Source organism: Varroa jacobsoni, unplaced genomic scaffold, assembly GCF_002532875.2.
Source record: "Varroa jacobsoni isolate VJ856 unplaced genomic scaffold, vjacob_1.0 scaffold_1401, whole genome shotgun sequence".
Classification (NCBI taxonomy): domain Eukaryota; kingdom Metazoa; phylum Arthropoda; class Arachnida; order Mesostigmata; family Varroidae; genus Varroa; species Varroa jacobsoni.
This window is the reverse complement of record NW_019214303.1, coordinates 14,622-39,800: the sequence shown is the minus strand read 5'-3', so window position 1 is coordinate 39,800 and position 25,179 is coordinate 14,622. Positions and strand designations below refer to the sequence as shown.

Here is a 25,179-nt window from a genome sequence, read left to right as displayed (position 1 = left end):
AAAAATGAAAGACGAAGCCGTCCAGTGACTTTCATAATTATCACCATTGTTTATTATCATCTATTACTTGTGGTTTCGACCGTTTTACCCGTTTGAAGTCGGGATTACAATTATAAACCTGAGATGTTTTATATACGTTATATGCATAATGTTACTACAAGGGAAACAGTTTTCCTAGTTGAATATTTTATTATATAGGAAGCTTATACAAACTCATCTGGTCTTTAACACTTCTTTGGCCCGGCCTCTCCCATCTATGGAACACAACGGCACGTTACTACTTTGTATTGACCAGCAGAGCGAACAATCGATTGAGAAGATAAAGTTCGTTATAAGGTTTTCCAGTGGAGTGCAAGCCAGGTGAGATGAAGACACAGCGTGGTCATGTAGATCCTTTACGAAAATCATTTCGTAATAACTGGTACTGGTGAAAATATGTGATGCCTGCTATATGACAGAACTACTCGAGCTATTTCGCTGTTTTCGCCGCCATACGGACTTCACGTTCGTACTTCTCCAACAATGTTTTTCTATACTGTTCCTGATTGGACCAGAGATCCGCTGCCTGTACATTCATTGGTGAACTAATATTGGGTTCTGTAAGATTGTGTATTGTAAAGAAAATTATAACGTTTTACTAACTGCAGTAGGTATACAGCTTTGCATATTAAAATAAAAATCCATATTTGCATGTTACTTCTCTGTAAACTGCTTATATAATTATTGCGTAACAACATTCCGATAAATGCTGTTACGCCGAGTACATATTTATCGGAAACTTTATACAAAAGCTGCCTACCTGACAGTAACGACCGGATCGATATTAGTATTGTCCGGACATCTAGTAGCGCGCTCCACTGATCCCGAAGAATATCTAAACATATTCGACCCGAGCTGTCCACATTTGGATGATAACATGCCGTGGTAAATGTCACCTTTATAAGCCAAAGTGACTCCGTTACGTTGATAATGTAATATGTTTCATTTAGTATTATTTTTAAGAATCGTTGTTGTACGAAAAACAGATATTGAAACATGTGTTTAATTGTAGCCGAATATAAGTAGTACCATAACCATTATTTACAGATATTTCTTCATAATATGAAATGCCTTATACGATTGTTTTTCGGCTAGCACATACTTTTGGAGGTTTGTAAGGATAGTCCGGTGGAAACTCAAGGCAGAGTTTATACGAGAGTCCCTCATACACGCTGTTTACGGGCCCTTCAATTGTGCCGACCCAACGAAAAAGCATATCGCTCTCAGGGAAAGCTGATACTCCCGCTTCTGGAGTCATCTGCGAATTCAGATGAATAAGCAGCGCAATAAATATATAACTAATTACATATCCTTTCATGTAAAAGGAAATGTCTGATCTAATGTCTAACTAAAATACTGGTCTAAAATTTTGATTATTTTAAGTGTGTAAACTTGTCTTTACAAGAAAAACTGTAGTGAATGTAGCATGCATAGGAAGACTGTAGCTTGTTATATTTACTTTGAGCACCTAAACTGCGTTGCTATGCAAGTTGACTACCCTGTTTCAGTACCTGAATATGTATCGTTTATCCACAAGGCAGCTTTCGGTATAAGCTCTACATGAAACATGGATTCGTGCACTAGATTACTGAAGACATTCCCTCGTCTTATGGGACACAGGTCGTCATTGGCTGTGTTAAAGCGGTTTCTCAGAATGTAAACAAAGGTCTATTAGTGAGATTTGAAATTTCTTGAAGTGACCCTTGAAGAAGTATATTTTACTATGTTCCATTCGCAAAAAGCGATAAAAAATACTGCAACTCACTCGAAATTCTACTTGCAGAATTAATGAGAAACAGTCCATATATCAATTGACGCATCCTTAACGTAGTGAGTTTTCTTACTCGTTACATTAAACGATAATCTTACTGATGTTTTGCCTACGTAACATAAAATGTCCATGAATAAATCTACAATCACAGTTTCAGGCGAGTCGGACTATCTATTTTTAGAAGAAGAAGAAAAAAAATGAGCCCCCTATGGCTATGAAAGCCGTTGCTGCTTGTTACTGATGCCTTATATGGCACTTAGCTGCGCGTCTGTTAACTGTATGTGTTCAACCATTATTGGGTGTTTTATCGCGTGTCCTTTGTCGATGACTAATATATTTACATTATTTGGAAAACGGGTACTCACCATAAGACCCATCAGTTCTGACTGTAACCTGAAAGTTTCAAAATAAATTACGGTAAATCCTTAGTAATGTATCCCATCCATATGCACAGCCTTTTTTTAAAATAAATTTTGGTAATGTAGGTTTTTTTTTTTTTGGGGGGGGGGGGTAGGAGTGGATAATACTACTTTACAAAATGCATTAGATAATAATTATTATTATTGTTATTACATTACAGTATAGACTTTGATACGTGTGGTATTTAGTTGCCTTTGATTACCACCACGGAATGTTGACGGGTAAGATTTATGACTGGGCTTGTACCCGAAATTTATTTGTTTTTGTTCTATATATATATATATATATATATATATATATATATATATATATATATATAAAGCAGATTACTGCATTTATTTTAGCAATGACGATTAAAGTGCATGTACAGGGTTTTCTAATTTCATCGACACAAATTAACCAATTTTGAAATGGTCACTAAACAAATAAGTTTCTGATATATGTTTTACATAGAGTATCTGCAAGCATGACAAAAATACACTGCATCAGAATTTATTTCCTAAAATCGAATAGCAAACAAGTCTACGAACTATGAATCTACAGTTTCGGCTTGGCTAAGCTACGAGTTAAGCTTATACTGAAGTATTGACATTGTTGTTTGTTCAAAAGTTTTTACTTCGTATTAGTTCGTTTTTAAATAGCTCCAGCCAGTACTACTCATTAGCAAAATTTGGTTTACAAACCTAACTTCTTAAATAATTGACGTATAAAACTTATCAGAAGCTCAGCGGAGCAAATCTGAACAAAAGTAAAGTATTTTCAGTCTGGCTGTTTGCTAGATTTGGGGCCATACAATTCACAAACTACTCAAAACGTATTGAACTACCAATAAATAAGCTACCTATAGACCCTGCTCAGTAATGAGAAGAATATACTATGAAAATGTTGAATAGATTAACCTTTTTGCCACGGCATGATTCCCTCCAGCCGGTTGTTGGCTCGGTTTACCAACGGTAGAGTTTACTCCCGTAGCCATGATTGTTCGCACTTCTTTAAACTCGGGTTTAAACTTCGGTAAGTCCTTCTTGAATCAACACGATGACAATTTATACTGCACAATGATATGGACATACTTATTTTGGTGTTGCACAATGACATGTTTATGTCCCTTCCTTAAAAACGCCCACTCCAAGCCATATCATTCATATCTACATAAAACAATACAAATTGAATGCGACTCTCAATTTGGTATAAGCTAATATATATTACTGACGATGATAATCGTTGTGAAATAATATTTAAAACAAATCAGTGGCGTATTCATTCAAAGGGTATCAAAGATATGCAATGCAGTTCCTACCGTCAAATTAGTCAACACTCGAACATGTTCTCTCGTCATTAACGGTTTTCAATGTAAACACTGGCCAACAGAAATCGCGCGCCATTGGCAGCGACAGCCACTTTTGAAATCGCCGCTTGGCGGGAAGTTGCGAATTGGAATCTCTTACCGATATCTGCCTGCAAACATATCATGTGCAATCCTTATATTGTTTACAAATATATGGATTATTCTATATTTCGTTCTGTTTTGGTCCACAAATGCCGATTTGCTGTAGTTTTGCATTAGATAAAAATTTGCATAATGATATATATTAAGAATAAACTAACATTGCTTAGGGAAAGAGTGAAGACGAATTGACCATCAATAAACTGCGCCTTGATAACATGAGGCAGTCAAGCTTGCTTTAATAAAATAGGACTGATATGTCAATTGGTCTTAATGTTTAGATATCTGAGGCAAGTTGTAGTGAGGATTCACCCAGGAGAACCTCTCTCCTTTTATCCTGTTGTAGAATATGCGGTAGAAAGTGGGCGTCTGATTTGCAGTGGCGCCATCTGGCCTTGACTTCGTGCATCTTCCCCGTTGCAGGGGGGAGCAGGAATTGTAACATCGGCGGCCGGGGTAGTAGGACATAGGAGGAGGAGAGTGGAGACCCGAACGAATTCAGGAGTGTGGTGAAGCTCTTAGCGGCGTCCAAAGAGTGTGTAGATCGGTTTAAATCAGGTTTACGAATGACAGCAATGAACTTGCGGTTCGGTTGAACGCATCGGTCGTACTCATTGTGTCCACTTGGGTAGCATATTTCGCGCACACCTGCCCACTTAGGGATAAACCCTGTCTGCACCGTGTTCTTGAATCACCATGTATAATAGGCTGCAGAAGCAGTGTTTAATGGACAGGAGGGCAAGCATCTAGTTAAAAGTCCTGGAAACGCAGTGCACATTAAGTACCTGCTGGGTGAGTTCGGCCATGAAAATTGTGTGGTAACTCTGACATCGGTTATATTATCCTAATCTATTCATAATTCATACCGAACGTAGTGAGCCTTCAAAGAGAATTTCATTTTACCCATAGTTGAGTTATAGACGTGTTTACTTTTACAGTATAGTCGATACTCCGAACAATATACAGCAAGACAGTGTTCTGTAAGGTAATTTTTGTACCCATCTAATGCCCAGCGTCCACTGACATACCGCTCAATGGCGAAGTTAGAAATTTAAAATTATTATCTATTTGTATATATGGCGTCATAGAAATTAGTATGATGTGGGTGTCAGTATGCATTTTGTCGGGGACGACCCTTATTACGGGCGTATATCAAGCCCTTTTTTGGGTTTTTTTTTACAACAGCAATCAGTCACAGGCAGATGCGCCAATTACTGTTAAAGGCTCTCTTTTAGAGGTATAGAATCTACTAGGATCTGCCATTTCGTTACTTCTGCGAGTGCCTTCTCCGCAATGATAATACCTTTAAGATTCAACGTCACTGCTAGTGCCTAAATTCATTGTTACGTATTAAGGAGCTGCCCGCGTCTTAAAACGAGAATTATTGAGTGGTATGCAGGATATACAGCTTAGGAAACTAAAAAAGAGTGAAACTAAGTAGTCTTCTTTTAGGGCACTAGGGCCATAGAAGCATATTAAAAAGGAACAAACATTTCTGTATATTAAGTTCAACAAGACACTAGTTTAAATGAATCCGAATTCAACTGGATATGCGGCGTAAGTGAAAACCATTCAGCCAGAAAATCATGAGTTTACTAAGGATGTTTTTCGTGCAGAAGTCTGAAACTCTCAGATATTATTCAATATTGCATGCCTGTTTTGAAACAAAGCCAATAATATCAGACTTCATACCCCAATAAAATTCAAAAGAATACTCGTTGACTTGAGTTTGATTGGGAATCGTTTAAGAAAGATTTCAGCCAGTATTTGAAGAGAGAAATTTCATTTCCATGCGGATTTTTTCCAGCATATAGCAGTCGCTTCATCAGAAATCGCTACAAAAAGCTCGTTTCTGGATCATTATTGGCCAAGCTTGCACGACTTCCTTTCCAATCTTTTTTTTGAATGGGTGGAATCGGAATCTTATTACACCTTGGTAAACGAGACACAAGCCCCTACCATGAGCTTACAACGTCGTTCTTGTCGTCTTTTCATAACCAGCACACAGCTAATAAGTGGGGCCTGTCAAGGTCTAAAAATCAGCATACATTTTCAAAATTTGGCGGTATTTGTTTAATCTTCCCATTGGTCAGTTAATGAAACGTTGTGTTACGGTGTATTTTTTTAGTTAGTTAATGAGTTAAACCAGTTATTTTTACAAGCACAGTTATGGGGTATTGCCCTTCGAAATGTGGGCCTTTTGGGTGTTTTATGTGGTCTATTGGACAGAGATGTGGTTTACCTACGTATATAGGGACCCTCAATATTATTGGTTGTATGCAATCTGAGAGCAATGTAATGCCTCAGCGTTAAGCTATATTTTACAAATGACTCTGTCGACCATAGCTACGTAATCACTAGACAAAAATAAGCAATTTTTGTATAGAAATGTAACTATATAGAAAATCTTTTTTTAAATGGAATTATTTCCAATGTCAGCGACTGTGTTAGCTTGATTAAATAGCCGATGTTTGAAATATCCGTCACTTTTAAAAGTCTAAAGTCTTTGTTTATCCTTCGCTCGTTTATGTAAGCTTTGATCCATGTGTGTGCCTCCACCATCTTATTGAGAAATTACCTACGAAATGCTTTAAATTGCACAGTCTTACCAAAGTCTTAATAAATTAGTATTTAGACTCAAAATTCAGATCGTCAAGCGTTTATCATCGAAGCTTTGCCATTGCTGGCATATACACTAATACGAGTTGTAAGAGCGCATGTAAACGTGTTATCTGATTATATTTTTCTCTGATCTGGAAAAGTAGAAGTTCATAGAGCTTTTGCTAATTCTAAGCTAATAACTTGCGAGGAAGTCTTTTTTTACAGCTTTTCCGACGGTATCTTATTACTCGTTGTTTACAAATCTGTCTATCTTGAAATCGTAATTACTCATAATTAGTTACTTTCTAGACAACACTACCCATTCACCTAACATAAAGCAATCCAATAGAGTTTTCTCCGAATCTCACATTGCGTGTGTTGCCGAAAATGATGAAATGAATGAAATGCATATATGTTCCTGATTGTATGAAGCATGTTCTACATGCAGAGCCCTACAAACTGCAAAGCTCACTTATCATGGACACCTGCCTACGATCGACCGTTTTGCTACAGACTTATCAGAACTAACTAATAACGTTACTTGACTAGCGTCTAATGAGAATAATTTCTAATTTGGTAAATGTATTCACTATTTGGGGTTGCTTAAATAAATACATCGTTGAACAGGATTTAAAAATTAGAGAAATTGGTTTATGAAACATGCTACTGTTTTCACAAAATTTTTGAGTTAACAACTATAATTTTTGGTAACCCTATAAGAGATACGTACCTTAGTTCTTGCTGATGTCTTATATTGATGTCCTAAGGTTACTTACTTTCTTCAATTTTAGATGGTTTGAGAGGATCGAATTTGTGTTTCAAAATTGCCATAATGAGGTGTTGCCGATAGTTCACGATGGAGACTGTGAAGGTAAGTTAAGGAACCGATGTATAGGTAGCCAAGATAGTTAGGAATAATACTTTTATGTTACTAATCATGCACTTTTTAATGCAGTATAAAGTAAAGCAGTACAGTCGTGTACCGGATAATTGTTGGTTAACGATCGAACATCTACAGATGATGAATATTTCAGGAGGTTTAATTTTAAAGCACAAAAAATATCCATACCAATATATTTAATCACAAAGGACTTTTCAGATGTTACTTCCTAAAATATCGCCACATGATCAAATAATAAAAAAAAACTAGCCAAACATTTTAGATTGTTTTCACCTCAAAAGGTATCCTGTACTGAGAGTTTACCCGAAATTTGCCGCATTATGATTGTTTTGTACATTGGAAATGCAATACTACCGAATACCGAATGCAACCATGAAATGTAATTTCTTGGCCGCAGCTAACCCACTCGAAAGAAATTAGTACCAAATTTTAGGGTTAATTCGGTTGAAGTTATTCGCTCTAGTAACAGTAATTGCCCTCTCTTGCTTAGCTGGCGCTTGTTCTCAATCACTTTAGCGTATTTTACAGAGTTCTTCAGCCAGGTTGAAGTTGACCTGCGCGCCAGATAGCTACACTGTTTTTAAGCAGACAGCGGCCTTGCTAGTTACGTTAGGAATAAGCAAGTAATCGTGGTCACTCTGCCCGCAGTAATTTAGTTCGAATCGTGTGCCGCAAACCAATCACTTTTCACGAATGAAGTTTTCCTTCTAGCTTGCGTTATGTTTCCGCCCTCGAAAGCGCAAGACATCACGCAAATGATCCAGCGTTGTACCCATGTACAGGCGCCAAGTGTGTATGTTAGCGCTCTATGGAGCGAGGCGCCAGACATCTCAGACAAGACGGGCGGCGTATATTAGTTAGTACCTGTGTAAATAACAAACCCGTTTAGCTATAAAAACGATAAGTTATATTGGAATAATCTGTTATGGGTAAAACCGCATTTATCTCTCTATGGATTTTGCCCACACAAATCTGTGCGTCATAGGGCAACATATGCAAACGAAACCGTGTTTCCTGAGAGGGTACCTTGAATTGTAGTAGTCTAGAAATGTTCTCAGAAAGTTTCCATGACCCGATCTTATGAAAATAAATATTATGTATACATGCATGTTGGCAGATTCGAACCAGCGACGTCTTGCACTTTACGTTTAGTTACATTTGTTAGCCTACTGAGCCACCGCTTTCAATCGCCGCGAAGATGTTGCAAATTTTCAGCAATGGCCTACCGAACAGAATTCACCGAATTTCACCGTTATGTCAACATCGCGCGAAGACAATGCCCAATATATTGCTAATGACAAGTGTAGACTCAACTAGAAGGTTACGTAAAGTGATCATGGCGTAGCAATAACGTTCTATGCTAGAGGCATATTACTCGGCAAGCGTTAGAGGTGCAAGTGCAGTGTCGTTGCTGCGATTCTCTGAGTGAGTTACTCGAAATATCTTTGACTATAGTAGGTAAATATTTTGATTATTTTTTTCGGTGAGCGATTTCGTTTTCTACAAATGAAGGTGGAAAAAATTGAGTTAACATTATAAAAACATATATGGTTGCCAATTCTGCTAACGAGCCAGCAAGAAAAGAGATGAGGATGTCATGAGCATTTCTTAACATATATCGGAGCTAGTATACATTTACAACTTATAGATTCTATATCATAAACAACTCTAGTCAAAACGCCAAGTAGTTAGTATGGAAATGGCCGTCAAAGTACTTAATTGGTTGACCAAATTGAACTGAAAAAAAAACTGTCATGATATACCATTAAACATCAGGGAACACGTCATCACCCTAAAGTGTACCAGAATAATTATAAGCTCGGCGTAATAACCAACCGGTAGGTGAAAGTTCACTCCAATGGGCAATTAAGTCGCCTTGTTGCTTTTTAGTTAGAACTTAACATTCTGAGGTGCTAGCTGCATCTAAGATTACCGTTTCAATAATATGTTACGTTATGCGTTATAGCAGTAAAAGGGGCGTTACTTATATTTTGCATATTGAGTGGCTCAATGGTCGATTCTTCTTTCGACAGGAGCGTTCCTCGCGACCTGCGAGGATCGTCGGTCTTGAACTAACTGCCCCCCGGCTTATGTCAACTCACTCGATGCAGCATGACGCTGGGCAGAAGGCTGAAAATGAGTACAATGGTGACAAGTATAGCGGCAAAGCACGAGCATCCCCCGATGAGCTACTACAACTGGGGAACAAAAGCGAAGAAGGGGAGGAAAACACTCCCGATTGGTCTCCTGACACAGGTTAGTATATAAGCAAATGGTCGAGCGCTAACGAACTAGACTGTTCGTATTCGCCGGATACAGTCCGAACAGCATACAATAATTCCCATTTAGATTAAGAAAAAAGTACTAGGTATAAACTAGGTTTATCTTAGGAAAGCTTCTATTTTGTTTGTTTTAAAAATCGTTAATTATATACGGACAGTCAAAACCTTAGATCTTTAAGCGAATCTTCTAAATTACATCCATCCAAGAAACCAGCACTTTTATCGTTAGGCTGCATGAGTTTAGGAAAGCGTTTTCTAGCCGTCCTCAAACACATTAAACCATTGGATATGTGTTTGCATTTTTACCTGCTATTATTAGTCTCTTCTTAGGCAAGTGTGTTATTGACGGTATGCAACGGCCCTGCTAATATTATTCTTATAACAAATGGTATTAGTAAAATGATTCAGTTAACCATTTTAGCCATATTATCTTTTCACAGTTTTATGGCGATCCTTACCGACGTCAGTGGTGGATAACCGCTCGAGCCGTTCCTCATCTGGTGTGCCTACTTCACTGACGGATTCGACTGCCGAAGAGGACCACGTCCTGACCGGGACTGCCGGGATTACGGGTGTTGCAGGTGTCGGCCGATCTCCGCTAATGGCTTCATCCCTTTACTCCACGACTTCGTCTTCCTTAAGAATCAATCCGCAGTTGGTAAACACCCGTGTAGAGATGGTCTATCAATTATTGAGCAGCCTAGCTTCGGAAGATCGTGATGATGTATCGGCTACCCTTGAGAACATGACATCCTCGAAGGAGAGCTGCCTTGCGATGCGTCAGAGTGGATGTATACCACTGCTCGTTCAGTTGCTGCACGGTGCGACGGATGAACAGGGCAACTTGAAAGGTTTGACGATGTCTATTTACAGCGCGATAGAACAGTGAGAACCGATCAAGAGTGACGGCTCTGTGACGTATAGTAGTACATATGTACATAAACAACCTGCACACTTCCGCTGTATTCCTGGAGCCTTCTAGAAAAAAGAAATATGTCGTTACAATTGATCACATAACATTTTCTGGTGTAGGAAGTCTAGCACACCGCAGAATATTTACGCGAAAACTTTTTGGTAGGTAATACATCTTTTACAGTCGTGAAGATAGATGCATGATATTAGATGCTGCGCTCTTATCTCTATACACTACAAACTGGTAAGCATACATTTTGCTGTATGCATACGAAGAAAAACGTTCTCAAGAAACTGATAGAAAACATTTCGGCTGTAAACGATGATGCTTTTAACGTTCTAGGGCGTCTACGTAGTCGTGAGTCCCGCTCTCGTGCTGGAAAAGCTCTAAGGAATATCGTGCATGCGCTACCAGAGGACAAAAAGGCACGCAGAGAAGTGCGCGTCCTCAAACTTCTAGAACAGGTCTGTCCTAACATAGCCGCCTAAAGCGAAACAACAACAGATCATTTTTAATCGCTAGAAATGATTGATTTAAGAAGAATAAAGGTGATCTGAATCCTTAACGTATAGATATGAGAATCGAAAATTTTATTTCGCCTGTATCTAAGGTTAACATACGTTCGTGAAAAGGGTAGTGATTAATTTAGGTCGCTTTTACATTCTTCCTTACGAGTTCAATGACATTGAAGTTTGACAGTTTGGGGACAAAGTTGACATCTCCGAAAAAGGTGTTTGCGTACCTGATGTTCATCCAGCGGATAAACCAACTAAGTGAACCCCAGCTATGCGAGAAATGTTTATACAGCTGATATTGACATACGGCAATTGACTTGTCCCCTAATATTGGTAACACACTAAGGCCCACACCGATGTGATCCTAGTTGATGATATTTTCGGGGCATATATTTGGCACCTGAAGTAAATGTGTGGACAGAATCTACTGCTCGCTATAAATTCCTCCCATTTAACCTTCTACTAAAAGGTTGTCTTGATTCAGTTCTAAAAGTTACGGATACTTGCCATCGTCGACAAACGATACTGCGTTTCATAATACTAAGTCGTTCAATTTGGGCTTTACATAAAATTAGGTTCGTGAGTTTTGCAATCAGTTAGAGAATGGGGATGCTATCATGGGTACAGAAGAAACGGACGATCGAAGAGACGGTGAACTGGATCATCCGAACTCAGCTGTGGCAGCCCTTATGAAGTTGTCCTTTGACGAAGAACATCGTCATGCGATGTGCCATCTTGGTGAGTGCTTCATTTGGCCATAAATCGCTTCATCGCTGACAGCTGCCGACAGTTTACCGCTTATAGCGAATTCAGTGAATTTTCGTTATGCAGCTCGGGATAATAGCATAAATGGGCGTCAAGTACACAGAGCACTTCTACAGTTAATCAGTACCGTTGACTCGTTTAATGGTCTGCATATAGGATCCTACGTAAGCGCCTATGTTACATAATCATAACCAAATTTAACAGTTATAGTTTTAATAAAGATTATGAACTATATTAACCTGGTCTTTGGTAGCGAAGATAGCTACCACATCGGATTTGAAACGACAGTCTGCGACTCTGGTATTTTGAAATAATGCGTTACCTGTGTGTGTTTTTTTGAAAATGAAACCTAAAAATATACAATAGCATTTAAACCTTGGTTTTAGTCTTATGTCTATAAACAAAAATACAATTCTATTGTTGATCCTTCATTTAACATATGTACGAAGTAAATATGAGCATAAACTCTTTAACATGAGAATTTGATTCCTAGGCAGCATATCGCTCGTGTGCATTCTTTCCTAACGTAACAAATTATAGGAAAAGTTGAAGCGCTGGAAGTTGTTTAGAACCAAGTTTGCTGTACATTGCAGGCGGGCTTCAGGCCATAGCTGAACTCGTACATCTTGACTATATAGCTCACGGTCATGAACGTGAATCGTGCATCCTCGTAAGACGATATTCCGGTATGGCTTTAACCAATCTCACTTTCGGAGACGGAAACAATAAAGCTGCGCTGTGCTCTATGCGAGATTTCATGAATTCTCTCGTCGCGCAATTCGATTCGCACTCGGAGGACCTTAAACAGGTATGCTAATTCTGCGTAACCGCGACTAGATGTATAATGAAAGGTTTACCAGCAGGTTTCGCAGGAGGCAGAAGGCCTTGCCACTGATTTATCTTCGACGCATGTTTTTATCAATTTCTGCTCTCCTTTAAATACTTTAGGTGGTATAATCTTCATATACACCAGTAACAAATTAATAGAAAGGTTTCGAATCCGTCTTGCGCAGGTGACCGCATCAGTTTTACGTAATTTGTCATGGCGCGCCGACAGTAAGAGTCGTGTGGCCCTCCGCGACGCGGGTGGTGTACTATCACTGACGCGTTGCATGATGTCCATGGAGAAAGAGGCCACACTCAAATCAGTCCTCTCTGCCCTTTGGAATCTGAGTGCGCATTGCACCGAGAACAAAATTCAAATCTGCTCAGTTGACGGTTCACTAGCGTTCCTCGTAAGGTAGGTTGTAACCCACTGCAACTACACCCTGAATAGTCCTATGAGCACTTCATTAGGACTATCACTAAAAAGCTGTTGCTAGGCGTAGGATAGGCTAGACTGGATCGTTCAGTTCGAACTGAATATTCAGTTCAGCCGCAGCTGTTATTTTCAACTGTGTTACTACTACTACTTATATCTGCTATAACTAAAAAGTGTTCCTTGATTTTTGTGTCATTTGTTTCTAGCACGCTGACCTATCGAAGTCACTCGAAAACACTGGCTATCGTAGAAAATGGTGGAGGTATTCTTCGAAATATTTCGTCATATGTTGCTACTCAAGAGGAATACAGGTATCTTAAGGTTACGCCTCGCCTCAAAACTAGATTAATTGTTTGAAAACAATATTCCTCAGATTAGCAGACGGACACATCGTTCGATATTAGATGCTTAGTAATCTAGACTCGTATATGTCTGCAGTGAGTGAGGACGGTCAGTAAATAGTATAGTGTGAACTTGGACCAGTATTCCCTAGCCGTTATTTCCCGACTGTCATCGAAATGAACAGTGTATGACATACGAATCGGGAGAGGCATATAGACTGAGAGGATAAAAAATGGGCTTTTTTTTTTTTGAGTTAGACGTTTAGGAATGAAGAATTATTTGCGCAATAACGATCCCAAAAAAAAATTTCCTAATATGTTCAATTTTTTTCAGAGCAATTCTTCGACGACATAGCTGCCTTGAAGTTCTCCTTCAGCAACTAAAATCGCCTAGTTTAACCGTAGTGAGCAATGCTTGCGGCACTCTCTGGAACCTTTCCGCACGCTGCCCACAAGATCAAACAAAGCTTTGGGAACTCGGTAATTATTCCGAATGGTATATATGATTAAATTAGACACCCTACCACTGAGTAAAGACTCATAAAAAAATGGTGAAATCAATTTTTTTAGTTTAATTTAACTTTTTCACTTATAAGTGAGCTTATCTGGTCATCCGTTTGTGTTTAACAACGATCACTTTCGAAGACATCTATTGGTAGGTTGTTTAAACTTTGATTTTGCCCAGCTATATTGTTGTATAACTCATATTGCACACGGTATTTTAAGTTTCGGCATTTTCTTTGTTTTATGAGACAGGAATTAATTTGACTGCTTATTGTACGGAACCGCGCCCGGCGAACTAATGCCTGGTACATTTTGCCAACAAGCAGCTTAACCGTCTGTCTCATATGTATCTCAGCAACCCTTTATGATCCGGTGCTTCGATTGTCTTCTAGCTGTAATTAAAGATTAAACCCATTCCGCAGCGTATGACGTTAAGCCATCTGAGCTCTTAGTGTCTTTCGCTAGCAAACATGTTTTCTCAATTGTACCTGTATTCTTACGGTGGCGTTCGCAGGTGCTGTGGGTATGCTGCGTAATCTGGTCAACTCGAAACACAAGATGATCTCGATGGGTTCGTCGGCAGCACTTAAAAACCTACTGACTGCCCAACAGCAACAACACGTAGACTGTAGTTCGCTCGAAGGTAGCGGCGCTGAGTCGAGACTCAGCTCTATTGTCTCTGACGATGCACTGCTGTTTGTGCCAGGGCATCAGTATCACAAGACCACCGGCGCGCCGCCTAGCTCTGGCGATGATAATAGTTTACGAAGCCAAGGCATAGCTTGTACAGAATCGAGCGAATCAACTGATGGTGGATCGGCCGTCAGTCCCGCGGCTTCTCGAACCTTACTGCAAAAACGTGCTCCTAACTCCTTGCAGGACTTTTTATCAGGAACACAGGGCCCCATGCTTTTGGCTCGAAAGGCGCGCAATCTCAAACAGCAGTTCGTTACAGCAGAAGACGCCAAGAACCTCAGTGAGCTGTGCGACAATATCGAAGCCTCTCCGAAAACCAGTCCCGGTACGCAGTTATGCGCTAACTTGCTACATATTGACAAAAAAACCGTGCTCTCGACGAGGGAAGCGCAGGGTGGATGCGGAGAGTTTTTCATTCATTACTACAACCGTAATGCCTTCCTCGTTGTGCCCTTTTCTGTCTGGATACCGATCGTGGCTGAATCTTGGGGTTTATATTCGCCCAGCCTAAGACAAGCATGGCCGCACATATTACACACTTTGTGCAACTAAACGAACGGGATTGCCTAGTACTAAGAGTGTACACAAACTAGCATGTGACGCGAGTGGTAAAGACGACACATTTTGAGAACGGCTTTTGTTCTGTGGTAAATCGCACGTTTAGACATAGTGGAGAATACTTTCAAGGAAAACAGCGATTGAACAAGTTTCCCGAACATTCTCTGTCGCATCACTCAAAATTTCATGAATCCGATTTAAATACTCGCGGATTCTGATTGCGTTCATCATTATGCACATAATGCCTAAAGACGCAAGTTTGAGTTATAGTCAGGACCGTTTTGTCTGGAGATTGGTCCTAGATCTCTTCAACACTTAAGCAATATTATTCAGTATGGCGATTCACACACGTGATTTAAAAACCTATTCATACGTGAGAAGGAAAATATTGCGAGGCTAACTTTTAGAGCAGCATCTACTACCAGCACCCCCTATGCGTATAGGCCTATACAGTTTTCACAAGCCATTTTGGTCGGATGGAAATTCTATCGCGCAGATATCGGACTGCCTTTATCAGACAGGACCAAAAAGAGGTTATGTACCTTTCTTGTTAGTAAATTAACAATGCCGTATAATTTCTAACAATTATTTTTCACGATTTTTCATTAGTTGTGTATATTTGTCATTCTAAACGAGCGAACTAGTTAGGGGACGGAAGACCAACGAGGGTACATGCGTCTAGTAAGGTAGCGTGATGAGGTGGCTGTTTCAAATGTAACATAATAATGGACGGGTTTAATAATAGACGTTTCTAATAGACTTCTGATAATCTCCACTGCTCATTGTATTTGGTTTAATTTTGAACAAGCAATGTATAAGCAAGCTCCACTTATGCAAATACATATGAGATATATGACCTCTCATATATATATATATATAATATATATATATCTATCGGACCTACTAAGAAAAAGTTCTCAGTTTATTGTGCCATTACCCATTCATTTGCCTCAGTCTGTTGTATATATTTTTGAAAATATTCGAATGTCAAGGCACGATAATAAACACTTTTCTTTAAAAACACTGTGTTAAGGTACATCACATTATTATCTAAAATGCAACAAAAACATCTATTATATGTATAGCAAGAGCAATTCTAGTTAAATAAGTGCTATATCTGATTTCTACATCCGGTGAGTTATGTACATGTATATATATACGGCAGACCACAAACGCTTACAAAGAAAAATTTCTTAAAATAATATGAACGTGACAGATAGTTAAAAAGCAGAGTTCGCTTCCCTATTGAACGAAGGCGAAGACTCTCCTAGAAGTCAAAGAAGTGATGAAGAAATTCTAGACACGCGAATGCCCATCGCTATATCATGTCATGGTAGACTGAATACTGCATTAACGGATCATTGGAGGCTCCGCAAATAACGAGACATAGAAATAGGGCACGTATAGTTTTATGCGAATTTTGTAAATTATATAGTCATAAACCAGTGGACCTACCCTTGCAAGTTCGTTGGCAGAATAATTTTGTACAAAGAATTTGATACGATGTACCTCTATAGTTCACACAATCACACACAATAGAAGTTATCTGCCCTTGTTTTACCGATCTAGAAAAGAGTAGAAGTAGCAATTTGACGGACTGCCACTGTTCTGGCACGGAAAGCACTTTCGCACTACGACCCTGAACGGTTTTGCCTATTCGCGAAGAACTTGTAGAGTCTAGTTGAGTAAGATATCTCGAAGAAGGGGCGCTGCGCAGACGCCGTTGTTGGCAACGATAAAACAAGCAAGTGTCGCCCCTCTTTTTTTTTCGACGATGGGAGGCACTTGAAGGTATCGTAGGGTGTTGCGACGGCTTGACAGCACTAAAAACCTGTTTGAAAATGAAGCAGAAAATGAAGATGAAGAATTCAAGCGGTGTATTCATTAGACTGTAATCGTTCATCGAATGTTTCTGTCGCATGGATTAAGGTTATCGTATTATATGTATCACATAAATCAAACGGCATGAATGAAATTTAGGCCACACGAATGCTCACGTTCACGTCTTTATCCTTCGTACCCGGTTTTGCATCCTGAATCTTGCACGTTTCCATATACATTAGCTGCTGTTGGGCGTTAATTGTTGCGATTAGTTTTTGCCAGAATCCGGTATGGTTTCGGAGTTGTTTCAGTGTTACAGGGATATTACTGAGAGATCTAACTCGAACATGATGCGACAATAAGATATGGACTGATTAGAACTTCGTAGAAAAATAATATCTCTACCACATAGAAGAATCACTATTTGTGATACGTTGTGAGGCCTTATGACAGAAGCATACAAATTATTGAGGATCTTTTAAAAACGAATACGTTAGTGCAAGATGAAATTGTTTATCCAGTATACCCATCTAATGTTTACTTATAATGTGGAAAAACAGAACTGACCTTACAAATGCGGAATTTATATATTCTGCTTATTTTCGGTTCATTGCAGTGTTAGAGAAGAGGTCCCTGTTCTTAGGAGGAGGTTTCACGTCGCTGGCGTCTGACGGACGCATGTTTTATTCGGTGGGAGAACAGGTATCGCGTTCATGCTCACGAACTTCCCTACGCTCAGCCCATTCTGAACCAGGTGTTTATATCCGACCGCGGCGCCATTCTCTCGGACAGCTTCACCTGTGGCACTTAAATTCAGATCCGTCATCGACTTACTTCTCCAATTCGTACACGATCGATTGGAGTACAGCATCTGGTGAGCATCATTACAGTTGCCTAAATAGCAATCAATTATATTGTTAACAAAGAACCAGCAGAGCTATGTAGGCAGCAAGAAATTCTGTACTGCTTTTACAATGGAAAAAAAAAACCAGTATAAATAATGCTACTAATAACAATATCCAACATAAACAATCGTCTGGGGTTACTGCATGCTTCATACCACTCTCTATATTCTCCATTCTGTGCCAATAGCGGAACAATGATTAGTACTGTTTAATGGTTTCGTGAAATAGCTTTCCTTGCCTCATCGGAAGGCACTCGTGCAGCATCAGCAAGGCGCCGGCCTGCGAGTTCCTCGTTGTGCGTTCGTCCGACCTCAACGTACGCATCATTTATCTCTTCTAAATCAATTTTTGAAGATAAAGAGGACTCTTCACCAGCCGCTGGCAAGGTATATCCTTCAAACGACAACTTACATGTTGAATACATGAATAAACACGAATCAAATCAGACAGATAACGCAGGATGTTTTTGCAATTTTGTTTGTCCTAAACACTCAATCGCATCTTATGTGCATGGTTTGCACGCACGTACTAAACATAAAGTGAAGCGTTTCGGCAAAGACATGCCTTTAACGTAAAAATAAAAACTACGCATTCATCTATCACTTCCTTCTGCCATGTTTCATCTCAGTTATTTGCATTGATAGTGGACATTAATTAGGCTCATAAACAATTTCTGTAAAATCGGGGCTTCAATCAGCTCGTGGCAACAGTTCGAACTAAACTTGTAAATAATGTTTTGTGCGTGGAAGTGGATGCGCGAAACCAGAGCTCTTGCTAATCTTGCTAATTATAAGGTTCTAATTCCATATGGGAACGAATTTGGAAACGAATGAATATGGGAACGATTGAGTAAAAGGATAAAGCTAAATAACAATTATTTTCTGCTTCTGTCAAATTTTATAAAAGTCTAGTAATCTAGGAATCTAATCTAAAGGGAAGAATAGCGACACCGGCAACATCTTGAATTTTGCATTCAAGAAGGGGAGCTTTTTTCATATCAAGGGTGAATATTTCCTATTGCCTTGACACGGATTCACCTAGAACGATTCCTTACCCTGATTATGGTAGGCTAACACATGCACATTATTGTCAGTTACAGCAACAATGTACTCCGAAACGTGAGCCTCGTACCCAAACTCAAGAGCCTAGTAAGGAACAGAAAGCCGGTAACAATAAGGGCAAAGAGCTAAAGGAACAAAAATCTCGTGAAGGAGAGAGAGTTGCGGAAGAAGTAGCCGTTGATGCTGAAGCGAAATTGCCTATCTCTAGTCCAATGAAAGAACCGCTCACTGATTCTCAATCATCCTCCACGACTCCGTTGAAAAAATCTAAAGTTTTCCAAGTAAAGAGACCCACCGAATCTCCTCCGCCGCCGCCTATTGCCAAAAAAAAAACGCTGGAACAAGGGCAGGGCAATAACCAACAAAGTACTACAACTAAATTAGCGCATGCTCTTGGTGGTTCTAAGGAGCTCAGCACCAAAGATCTGAATAGGGACGAAGAGTCTATGGAAACTCAAAGCTCTGCGTATCCAAAGGACGAGCGCACCACTCAAGAAACTGTTGGCCTTTGCGGAACTTCTTTAATAAGTGATGTCGAGTTGACACCTGTTGTGGAAAGCAAGCCATCTGTACCTGCGAGGACAGTCAAGTCGATTCCGAGTATGTTGGAACGAGGTTATCCTTTTAAGAGCTTTTATACAACGTCTAATTATTTGCCATAAATTCGATCCTTATCTAGGTACGTCGTAAGTTCGTTTTAACAAAGTCTGTTCTTTTCATTTCAATCAGCACCACCCCCAACTTCTCCTGTCAATCTATCACGGAAAAGCTCAGGCAACAACAATGACTTCGAACAGCTGATTCCAGTATCAGATAAAAGTCCTCCTGCCTCACCACTTCGTCGAAATTTGACCAATAAACACCTGAATCAATTGAAAACGGTAGAAATCGAGGACGATTCATCAATAGTGTCTGATCTCGGGGGAGTGCAACCTCCATCCTACTTCAACGACCTGGCTTCGATGGCTAGCAGCTGTGCTTCGCTCGAACTTGGAGACCGCTCACCGGTCAGGAAGTTTTCGCTTAAAGCCCGTCCATGCTGGAATGCCGATGAATGGAGTCCAAAAAGCTGTGAAAATCTCGATAACGTCATGCCGCCGTCTGGCCTCAACTCCGTCGAATGTCTCTCTCTGAGGAGTTCTGCTAACTCCGAAATGCTTCTTAAGTAAGTGTGGGAAGGTAAAAAACGATCCATAGGGTTGTTTATAAATTTAAAGCACACGTCTCACTTAGATTCTACAGACGAATCTGACGGGTTCAATAACAAGCCTGGCTGTTCTATAACTAAGTTTTATTAATGACTCTGCTAATGGAAACTAGACTGTTTTGCGCGGCTGTACACCTATTTCACCCCTTCTATTTTTATGTCGTCAAAGATTTGAAGGAGACATTTACTTTATTTTTCGCCCGTCACAGAGCATTCTAACAAATCCAGCTTTACTCCTGTGTATCCAGCAAAACGGGTTTACTTATCAAATGGCTTAATTTTTAGTACTTTTTAACGCAAAATGTAAATCATTAACCTTCTATTTTGTCTTGATTTCTTTGTATTTTCCCAACTAACGTCTCTCTAGTGCGAATCCACCCTCTTTCCTTGATGACCTCTCCACAAAAGAGGATGTATCATTTGATGATCGTACACATGACATCGAAGTGGACAACCGAACACGCGATGTTGATACTCATTTAGTAATTTCGATGTCAGCATCTCGAGACGAGGTTGATGGCTTTGATAACGTCGATAAGCTAGACGAAAAGAACACGCAGTTAGATGAGCGGACCAGAGATATTGTCAATCACAATGAGGACCCAATCTATCCTCGCGTAAATACAGACACCTACACGCAGCAATACCATCAGCAACCCGCAAATATACAGAACTCATCCGCATCATTCTATGCAATCGCAAAGCCGGCGAACGGATTGGTTGCGCATCTGCTTGATGATCCTACGGAAATCGGGTCGGACGCGTTTCTTTCTGATGCTGAGGGTGAAGATTTGCCGTATGACTCGACCACAGACTATTTCACTTGCCAGCAATCCTCCGATACACTACGAGCTTCACATTTTCAGAGCTGTTACAGCGGCCAAACCCGAGATGCGACTGTCGGTAGCAGCGAAAATCTCACAACGCTTGATAACACACTCACATTTGATGTGTCTACAAAGAGGGCTGTCACTTACCAGAATTCGTATGCAGACCTTACGTACGACGCTACGCTAGTTTTCGAACCCGAAGAGCGACAGCTACCGCAAGCCGACCCGCAGCAACAGCAGAAGCACAAACAGCAACACTCGGTTTTCGATACTGATTTCCAGGATCCGGCAGATGATGAGTGCTCTGTCGTGAGCAGCGTCGACGACGCCACCTATGACATCTCGTCACCGCAGTCGCAGACGCCTGCTAGAGGCCAGGCTAGAATTGTGAAACCTATTTTTGTGCATGGGTTACCGGTAATACCCGGGTCGGCCTCAGTCAAACCAACAGTAATCGTTGTCACAGGAAAAAATTCGCCTCGGCATTTGTCAAGAAAAAGCGCTGCTACTCCCCCCGTGCCTATACGACAAACGCGTGCAAGCGCTCTTCGTGCTTCTAGAGCGCAAAGCTCTGAGACGGAGCGATCCGAACGGGGGACGCGATCTAATAGTTCCTCGCCCGCTAGATCTCCACCCGTAAGCGCACGTCTTTCGAGCCCAGCGAATCGGCGTCCGTTGCCCCGTACAGCGTCGTCACCTGTTTCGACAACGAGAACCCCCATTGGTGGCCGAGCGCCTCAGGTAGCCAGCCCTTTAGCGTCACGTTCTTCTAGCCTAAATTCACGTACAACTTCACTTCATTCAGCAGATAACATGCGTCCTCTAAATGCCCAGCGAATGACTCCCCCGCCATCGACAAGGGCCGCAAATCAATTAAATGACGACCAGCCACTAATTGCACCTAAGCCGGCACTGACAAAGCAAGGAACCTTCACAAAGGAGTCTGGAGGGCTTTCGGTTAAGTCTGTAACACCACCCGTGCCTAATGCTAGGACAATCGTGCCAATCAAGCCACCTCCAACGCACCATCAGAATTTCCAAAGCAACAAGACGTCACACAACCCAAGCATCGTAAGTCGTCCACTTACCTCTTAGTATACCATCGTATATATTTCTGAATGCCATATAACAGGAAAACAAGCAAGCGTTGATTATATAGCAATGCCTACATAACTGTATACCTGGTCAAGCATATTACTTCATTTTACTGCCAGTGTATCCTTTTCGTGTTTGCATGAACACTCCGTAGGCAGTATCTCGGCCGGTGTCGGGAGCAATGCATAAATCCTCATCAGTGAATACTAACATGACGATGACGCGCAACTCACACCCAATCCTCAATCGGACGCAATCTGATGCCGCTCAAATGGCAAGGTCGTCTATTATGCCAGGCCAAACCAGAGAGTCACCCATACAAAGGTAAAGATAATAGATAAATTTTTTTATTAATAAGCTTTAGGGTCGAAACTATCAAAAGATGAAATGAGACCGCCAGCAAATGCCATGGACATGCTTTTCTGTGTTCCACGCGTACAGCGTTACGTGTGTCACGGAACACTACTTTTTCACAGAATGAGGATCTTTGCTGAAGGTTTTTTGAGTTACTTTTTTTGTTACTAAACGAAGTATGTTAAAAACATTGTAACGGACACTTATCATCTGGTTACATTTCACAGATTTCGAACTGAAACTAGGCTTAAACGTGGACTCTAAATTCTGGCTTTCTAAACGTGTAACTCGGACGAAGGAGTAGAAATAGCTAATAGCCTATATCCGAAGTTCGCTAGAGCAAGTCTTGCCACTCGTATTTCATTTCGGCATTAATGAATTAGGCTTGGCCAGCAAAAAATGTTGAACAAAAAACAAATACTTACCTAGAAATATAGATGAAAAGTTGCAGTAAAAATAAGCCACTGAGGTCTTGATATTTAAGAATAGAATAAACATTTGTACACCGATTATCAGTGGGGTGACTCTTCGAAATGTCCTTATTGACTGTGGCTTTTTCAGGGTGCCTTTGGCTATGCGAACAACAGCCGCTTCGCGAGCGCGGGCCGCTGCTATCGCGCAATCGAAGATGCAGCCAGGACATGTACAGAGGGTTGTCCTTACGAGACGAAACAGCTCCAGTGGGGACAGACAAAATCAACAGCAACTGCCGTTACAGCAGTTGTCCAATAACCTTAATAATAACCAACAGATAATTGAAAACAATAATGATCGTCTGCAGTTGATGACAATGGGTGAAAATCCAGGACTGATGCGTAGCGGAACCTACGAGAAGATCAATGAAGTGGGCAGCCCCCCATTCGAAGACAGAAATCACAATGAGCAGGTGGAGCCGACGACGACGACTACCACAAACACAAAAACGTCCACCAATCAACCAGTACGACCAAGCGAATTTTGGAGCCGAGACCAGAAAAACATCGATCAATCAGTCGGCGGTCGTCAGCAGGGAGGTAAGGCAGGAAGTGGAGGAGGCTTCCTGAAGAAGTCGATGATGATGAGCGGCTGCGGCGGGGGTCGCCGTGTAGCTGATTCCTCATCAATGCCTCCGATCGTAACTCCGCGTTCTAGTCCAAGTCTGAAAAGTCCTTGTGACATTGTCACGAAAATTCCTCGCTCACCGGGAGCCGGCTCCGTCGTCGGTGCACCCACAGCCGCTGTCGTGTCGCCATTCAATTATCGACCGCGTTCTACACCGACGACACCAAATGGGTCGAAAATTCCGATGATGCGCTCGGACACGCCAACTAGCGGGGAAAGTACCAGCCGAAAAAATTCTGTGAGCGCTACGGCCGACGAAGAAGGCTATATAGTGGCTAAAGCTAGACTCGTGACGACAGTGTAAAACTGGGAAAAAAAACAGGATATTGGAAAGTTGTTTAGCAGCGGAAAAAGCAAACAGAATATGATGAATTCGGGGAAGCAGCAAACAGCTAATGACGAGAGCGTTGAACGAAGGTAACGGAAAATTATCAAGACCAGTAGTCGGGATAAGTTCGGCGATCAAGAGGGGATATTTCCTAATTATACAGACGCTTAGATTAGAAAAAATCTAATTTGATCTATTTACTTGTACCTAGTCATCAATGTATTTACTGTGTACGTGCTGTAATGTACTATAGCAGTCGTCGACAAACCGTGTGACGCCTATGACCATTTTACATGCGAGGGTCAGTAGGTGATTTTCCAAACGCGAACAGTCTGAAAGCAGAAGTCAGTTGTTTCTGTTGCATTTTATTCACACTCTATGCACAAGCACACGTTTAGTTGCGAACCAAAGAACAGTCGTGGTCTTATATATTTGTATATATATATGACGACGACTTATATGTATTTTCCTTTTATGCACGCAACGTTGGTAAAAGAGTTACCGATCCGAAATATAACTGACGCTTATGCTTGACGGAACATAATAGAAGTATCCTTTACAAGGGAAAAATAGTCAATGAAAAATCAAAATCTCACCGATAAAATCAAAGATTCGGGTTGATGCAGTTCACAGCATCAATCAGCGTGCCGTCTACGGCGCCATTTTTTTTTCACACACAATTTTTCCTCAAATGCATCCGCTTCATTCCCGCGTTTGTTCCGGCAAACGCCGTTGAGGCAGATGATGGCAGTGATTGCATATGGGGGTTTGACAAGCCAACGCTCGAAGCGGCGACGTCTACTTATTCATTTATAGTGAAGGTCTCCTCTTTAGGAGACCATGGCATTTCAGAGATGTTGTTCTCAATATATCTATAAATAAAACTCACTTAAATAGGTAGCAATCCGAACGCCTCATACATGGAAATAAGCTATGAATAAAAACTCTCGATACGTAAAAATGACTCATTACTAGTGAAGCGTAGTTAGTCTATGACCCTTGTGGAAACATTTAAGGCAGACCTGTAGTACCACTCTTACATTAAATTGCCGGAAAGATTTCTACGGTTTGTCTAGCTAGATGGTTTTAAGGTTATATGTCACGGGCAGTATGAGTCGCGTCGGGTCAGCATTAATGTCATTTAAACGCTGAGTTTTCAGTAGCTGTGGCTATATGTGCTAACATTTCATCCGATTTTGGATGAAGCGCCTCAACGGTGAATGTTCTTTTATATTTATTATTCTATTATGATGACGGCACAAATACTACCTGGGCTATCAAAAATTTACGTTGTTTGTAGTCAAGATATGTTATCGAAAAAAAAAAAAAGGCTCAAAAATGCTTCTGTCGCTGAAATTTCGATGTGAAAAATACATCTCGTAGTATCGTAACAATTACTATAAAAGCTGAGGCAATTATCGCGTAAGTTGTGTCCGGTCGATATGTCGGCAAGGGACTGCTCA

General features: G+C 40.6%; 2 protein-coding genes and 1 long non-coding RNA gene across 6 annotated transcripts; 1 reads left to right on the top strand and 2 right to left on the bottom strand.

The window, feature by feature from the left end:
- Positions 1-25: 25 nt before the first annotated feature.
- vih (ubiquitin conjugating enzyme vih) lies at positions 26-3,621 on the bottom strand. 2 transcript variants are annotated; one of them, XM_022849380.2, is made up of 6 exons: positions 3,531-3,621; positions 3,130-3,281; positions 2,176-2,203; positions 1,142-1,297; positions 800-935; positions 26-597 (listed from the first exon to the last, which is right to left on the bottom strand). In XM_022849380.2, exons 2-6 carry the CDS (start codon positions 3,204-3,206, stop codon positions 470-472), a joined length of 525 nt encoding a protein of 174 aa, XP_022705115.1. In that variant the 5' UTR covers positions 3,207-3,281; positions 3,531-3,621; the 3' UTR covers positions 26-469. The 2 variants fall into 2 exon arrangements, with proteins under 2 accessions (XP_022705115.1, XP_022705116.1); XM_022849381.2 differs by having other exon boundaries at positions 3,130-3,378; positions 3,531-3,610.
- A 113-nt stretch (positions 3,622-3,734) lies between these two features.
- Apc2 (Adenomatous polyposis coli 2) lies at positions 3,735-24,677 on the top strand. 3 transcript variants are annotated; one of them, XM_022849376.2, is made up of 18 exons: positions 3,735-4,469; positions 7,070-7,149; positions 9,213-9,435; positions 9,902-10,312; positions 10,717-10,838; positions 11,465-11,627; positions 12,248-12,462; positions 12,668-12,894; positions 13,122-13,226; positions 13,591-13,736; positions 14,275-14,781; positions 17,452-17,709; positions 17,969-18,126; positions 18,834-19,401; positions 19,531-19,966; positions 20,376-21,909; positions 22,088-22,257; positions 22,849-24,677. In XM_022849376.2, the coding sequence occupies exons 2-18, from the start codon at positions 7,135-7,137 to the stop codon at positions 23,690-23,692; spliced, it is 6,102 nt and encodes a 2,033-aa protein (XP_022705111.1). In that variant the 5' UTR covers positions 3,735-4,469; positions 7,070-7,134; the 3' UTR covers positions 23,693-24,677. The 3 variants fall into 3 exon arrangements, with proteins under 3 accessions (XP_022705111.1, XP_022705110.1, XP_022705109.1); XM_022849375.2 differs by lacking the exons at positions 3,735-4,469; positions 7,070-7,149 and having other exon boundaries at positions 9,002-9,435; positions 18,840-19,401; XM_022849374.2 differs by lacking the exons at positions 3,735-4,469; positions 7,070-7,149 and having other exon boundaries at positions 9,002-9,435.
- On the bottom strand, positions 7,607-10,043 carry LOC147752215 (uncharacterized). The gene is made up of 3 exons (XR_015314663.1): positions 9,920-10,043; positions 9,164-9,309; positions 7,607-8,043 (listed from the first exon to the last, which is right to left on the bottom strand). It is a non-coding gene; the product is annotated as an uncharacterized LOC147752215 (long non-coding RNA).
- Positions 24,678-25,179: the final 502 nt, after the last annotated feature.

Coding starts and splice junctions, on each gene's coding strand:
- vih (XM_022849380.2), bottom strand. CDS start 3,206: ATGGCTACGGGAGTAAACTCTACCGTTGGTAAACCGAGCCAACAACCG. Junction 2,204..3,129: donor AATCATGCCGTGGCAAAAAG/GTTAATCTATTC, acceptor TGAAACTTTCAG/GTTACAGTCAGAACTGATGG. Junction 1,298..2,175: donor CAGAACTGATGGGTCTTATG/GTGAGTACCCGT, acceptor CTGAATTCGCAG/ATGACTCCAGAAGCGGGAGT.
- Apc2 (XM_022849374.2), top strand. CDS start 9,135: ATGCGTTATAGCAGTAAAAGGGGCGTTACTTATATTTTGCATATTGAG. Junction 10,313..10,716: donor TGAACAGGGCAACTTGAAAG/GTTTGACGATGT, acceptor TTAACGTTCTAG/GGCGTCTACGTAGTCGTGAG. Junction 11,628..12,247: donor TCATGCGATGTGCCATCTTG/GTGAGTGCTTCA, acceptor TGTACATTGCAG/GCGGGCTTCAGGCCATAGCT.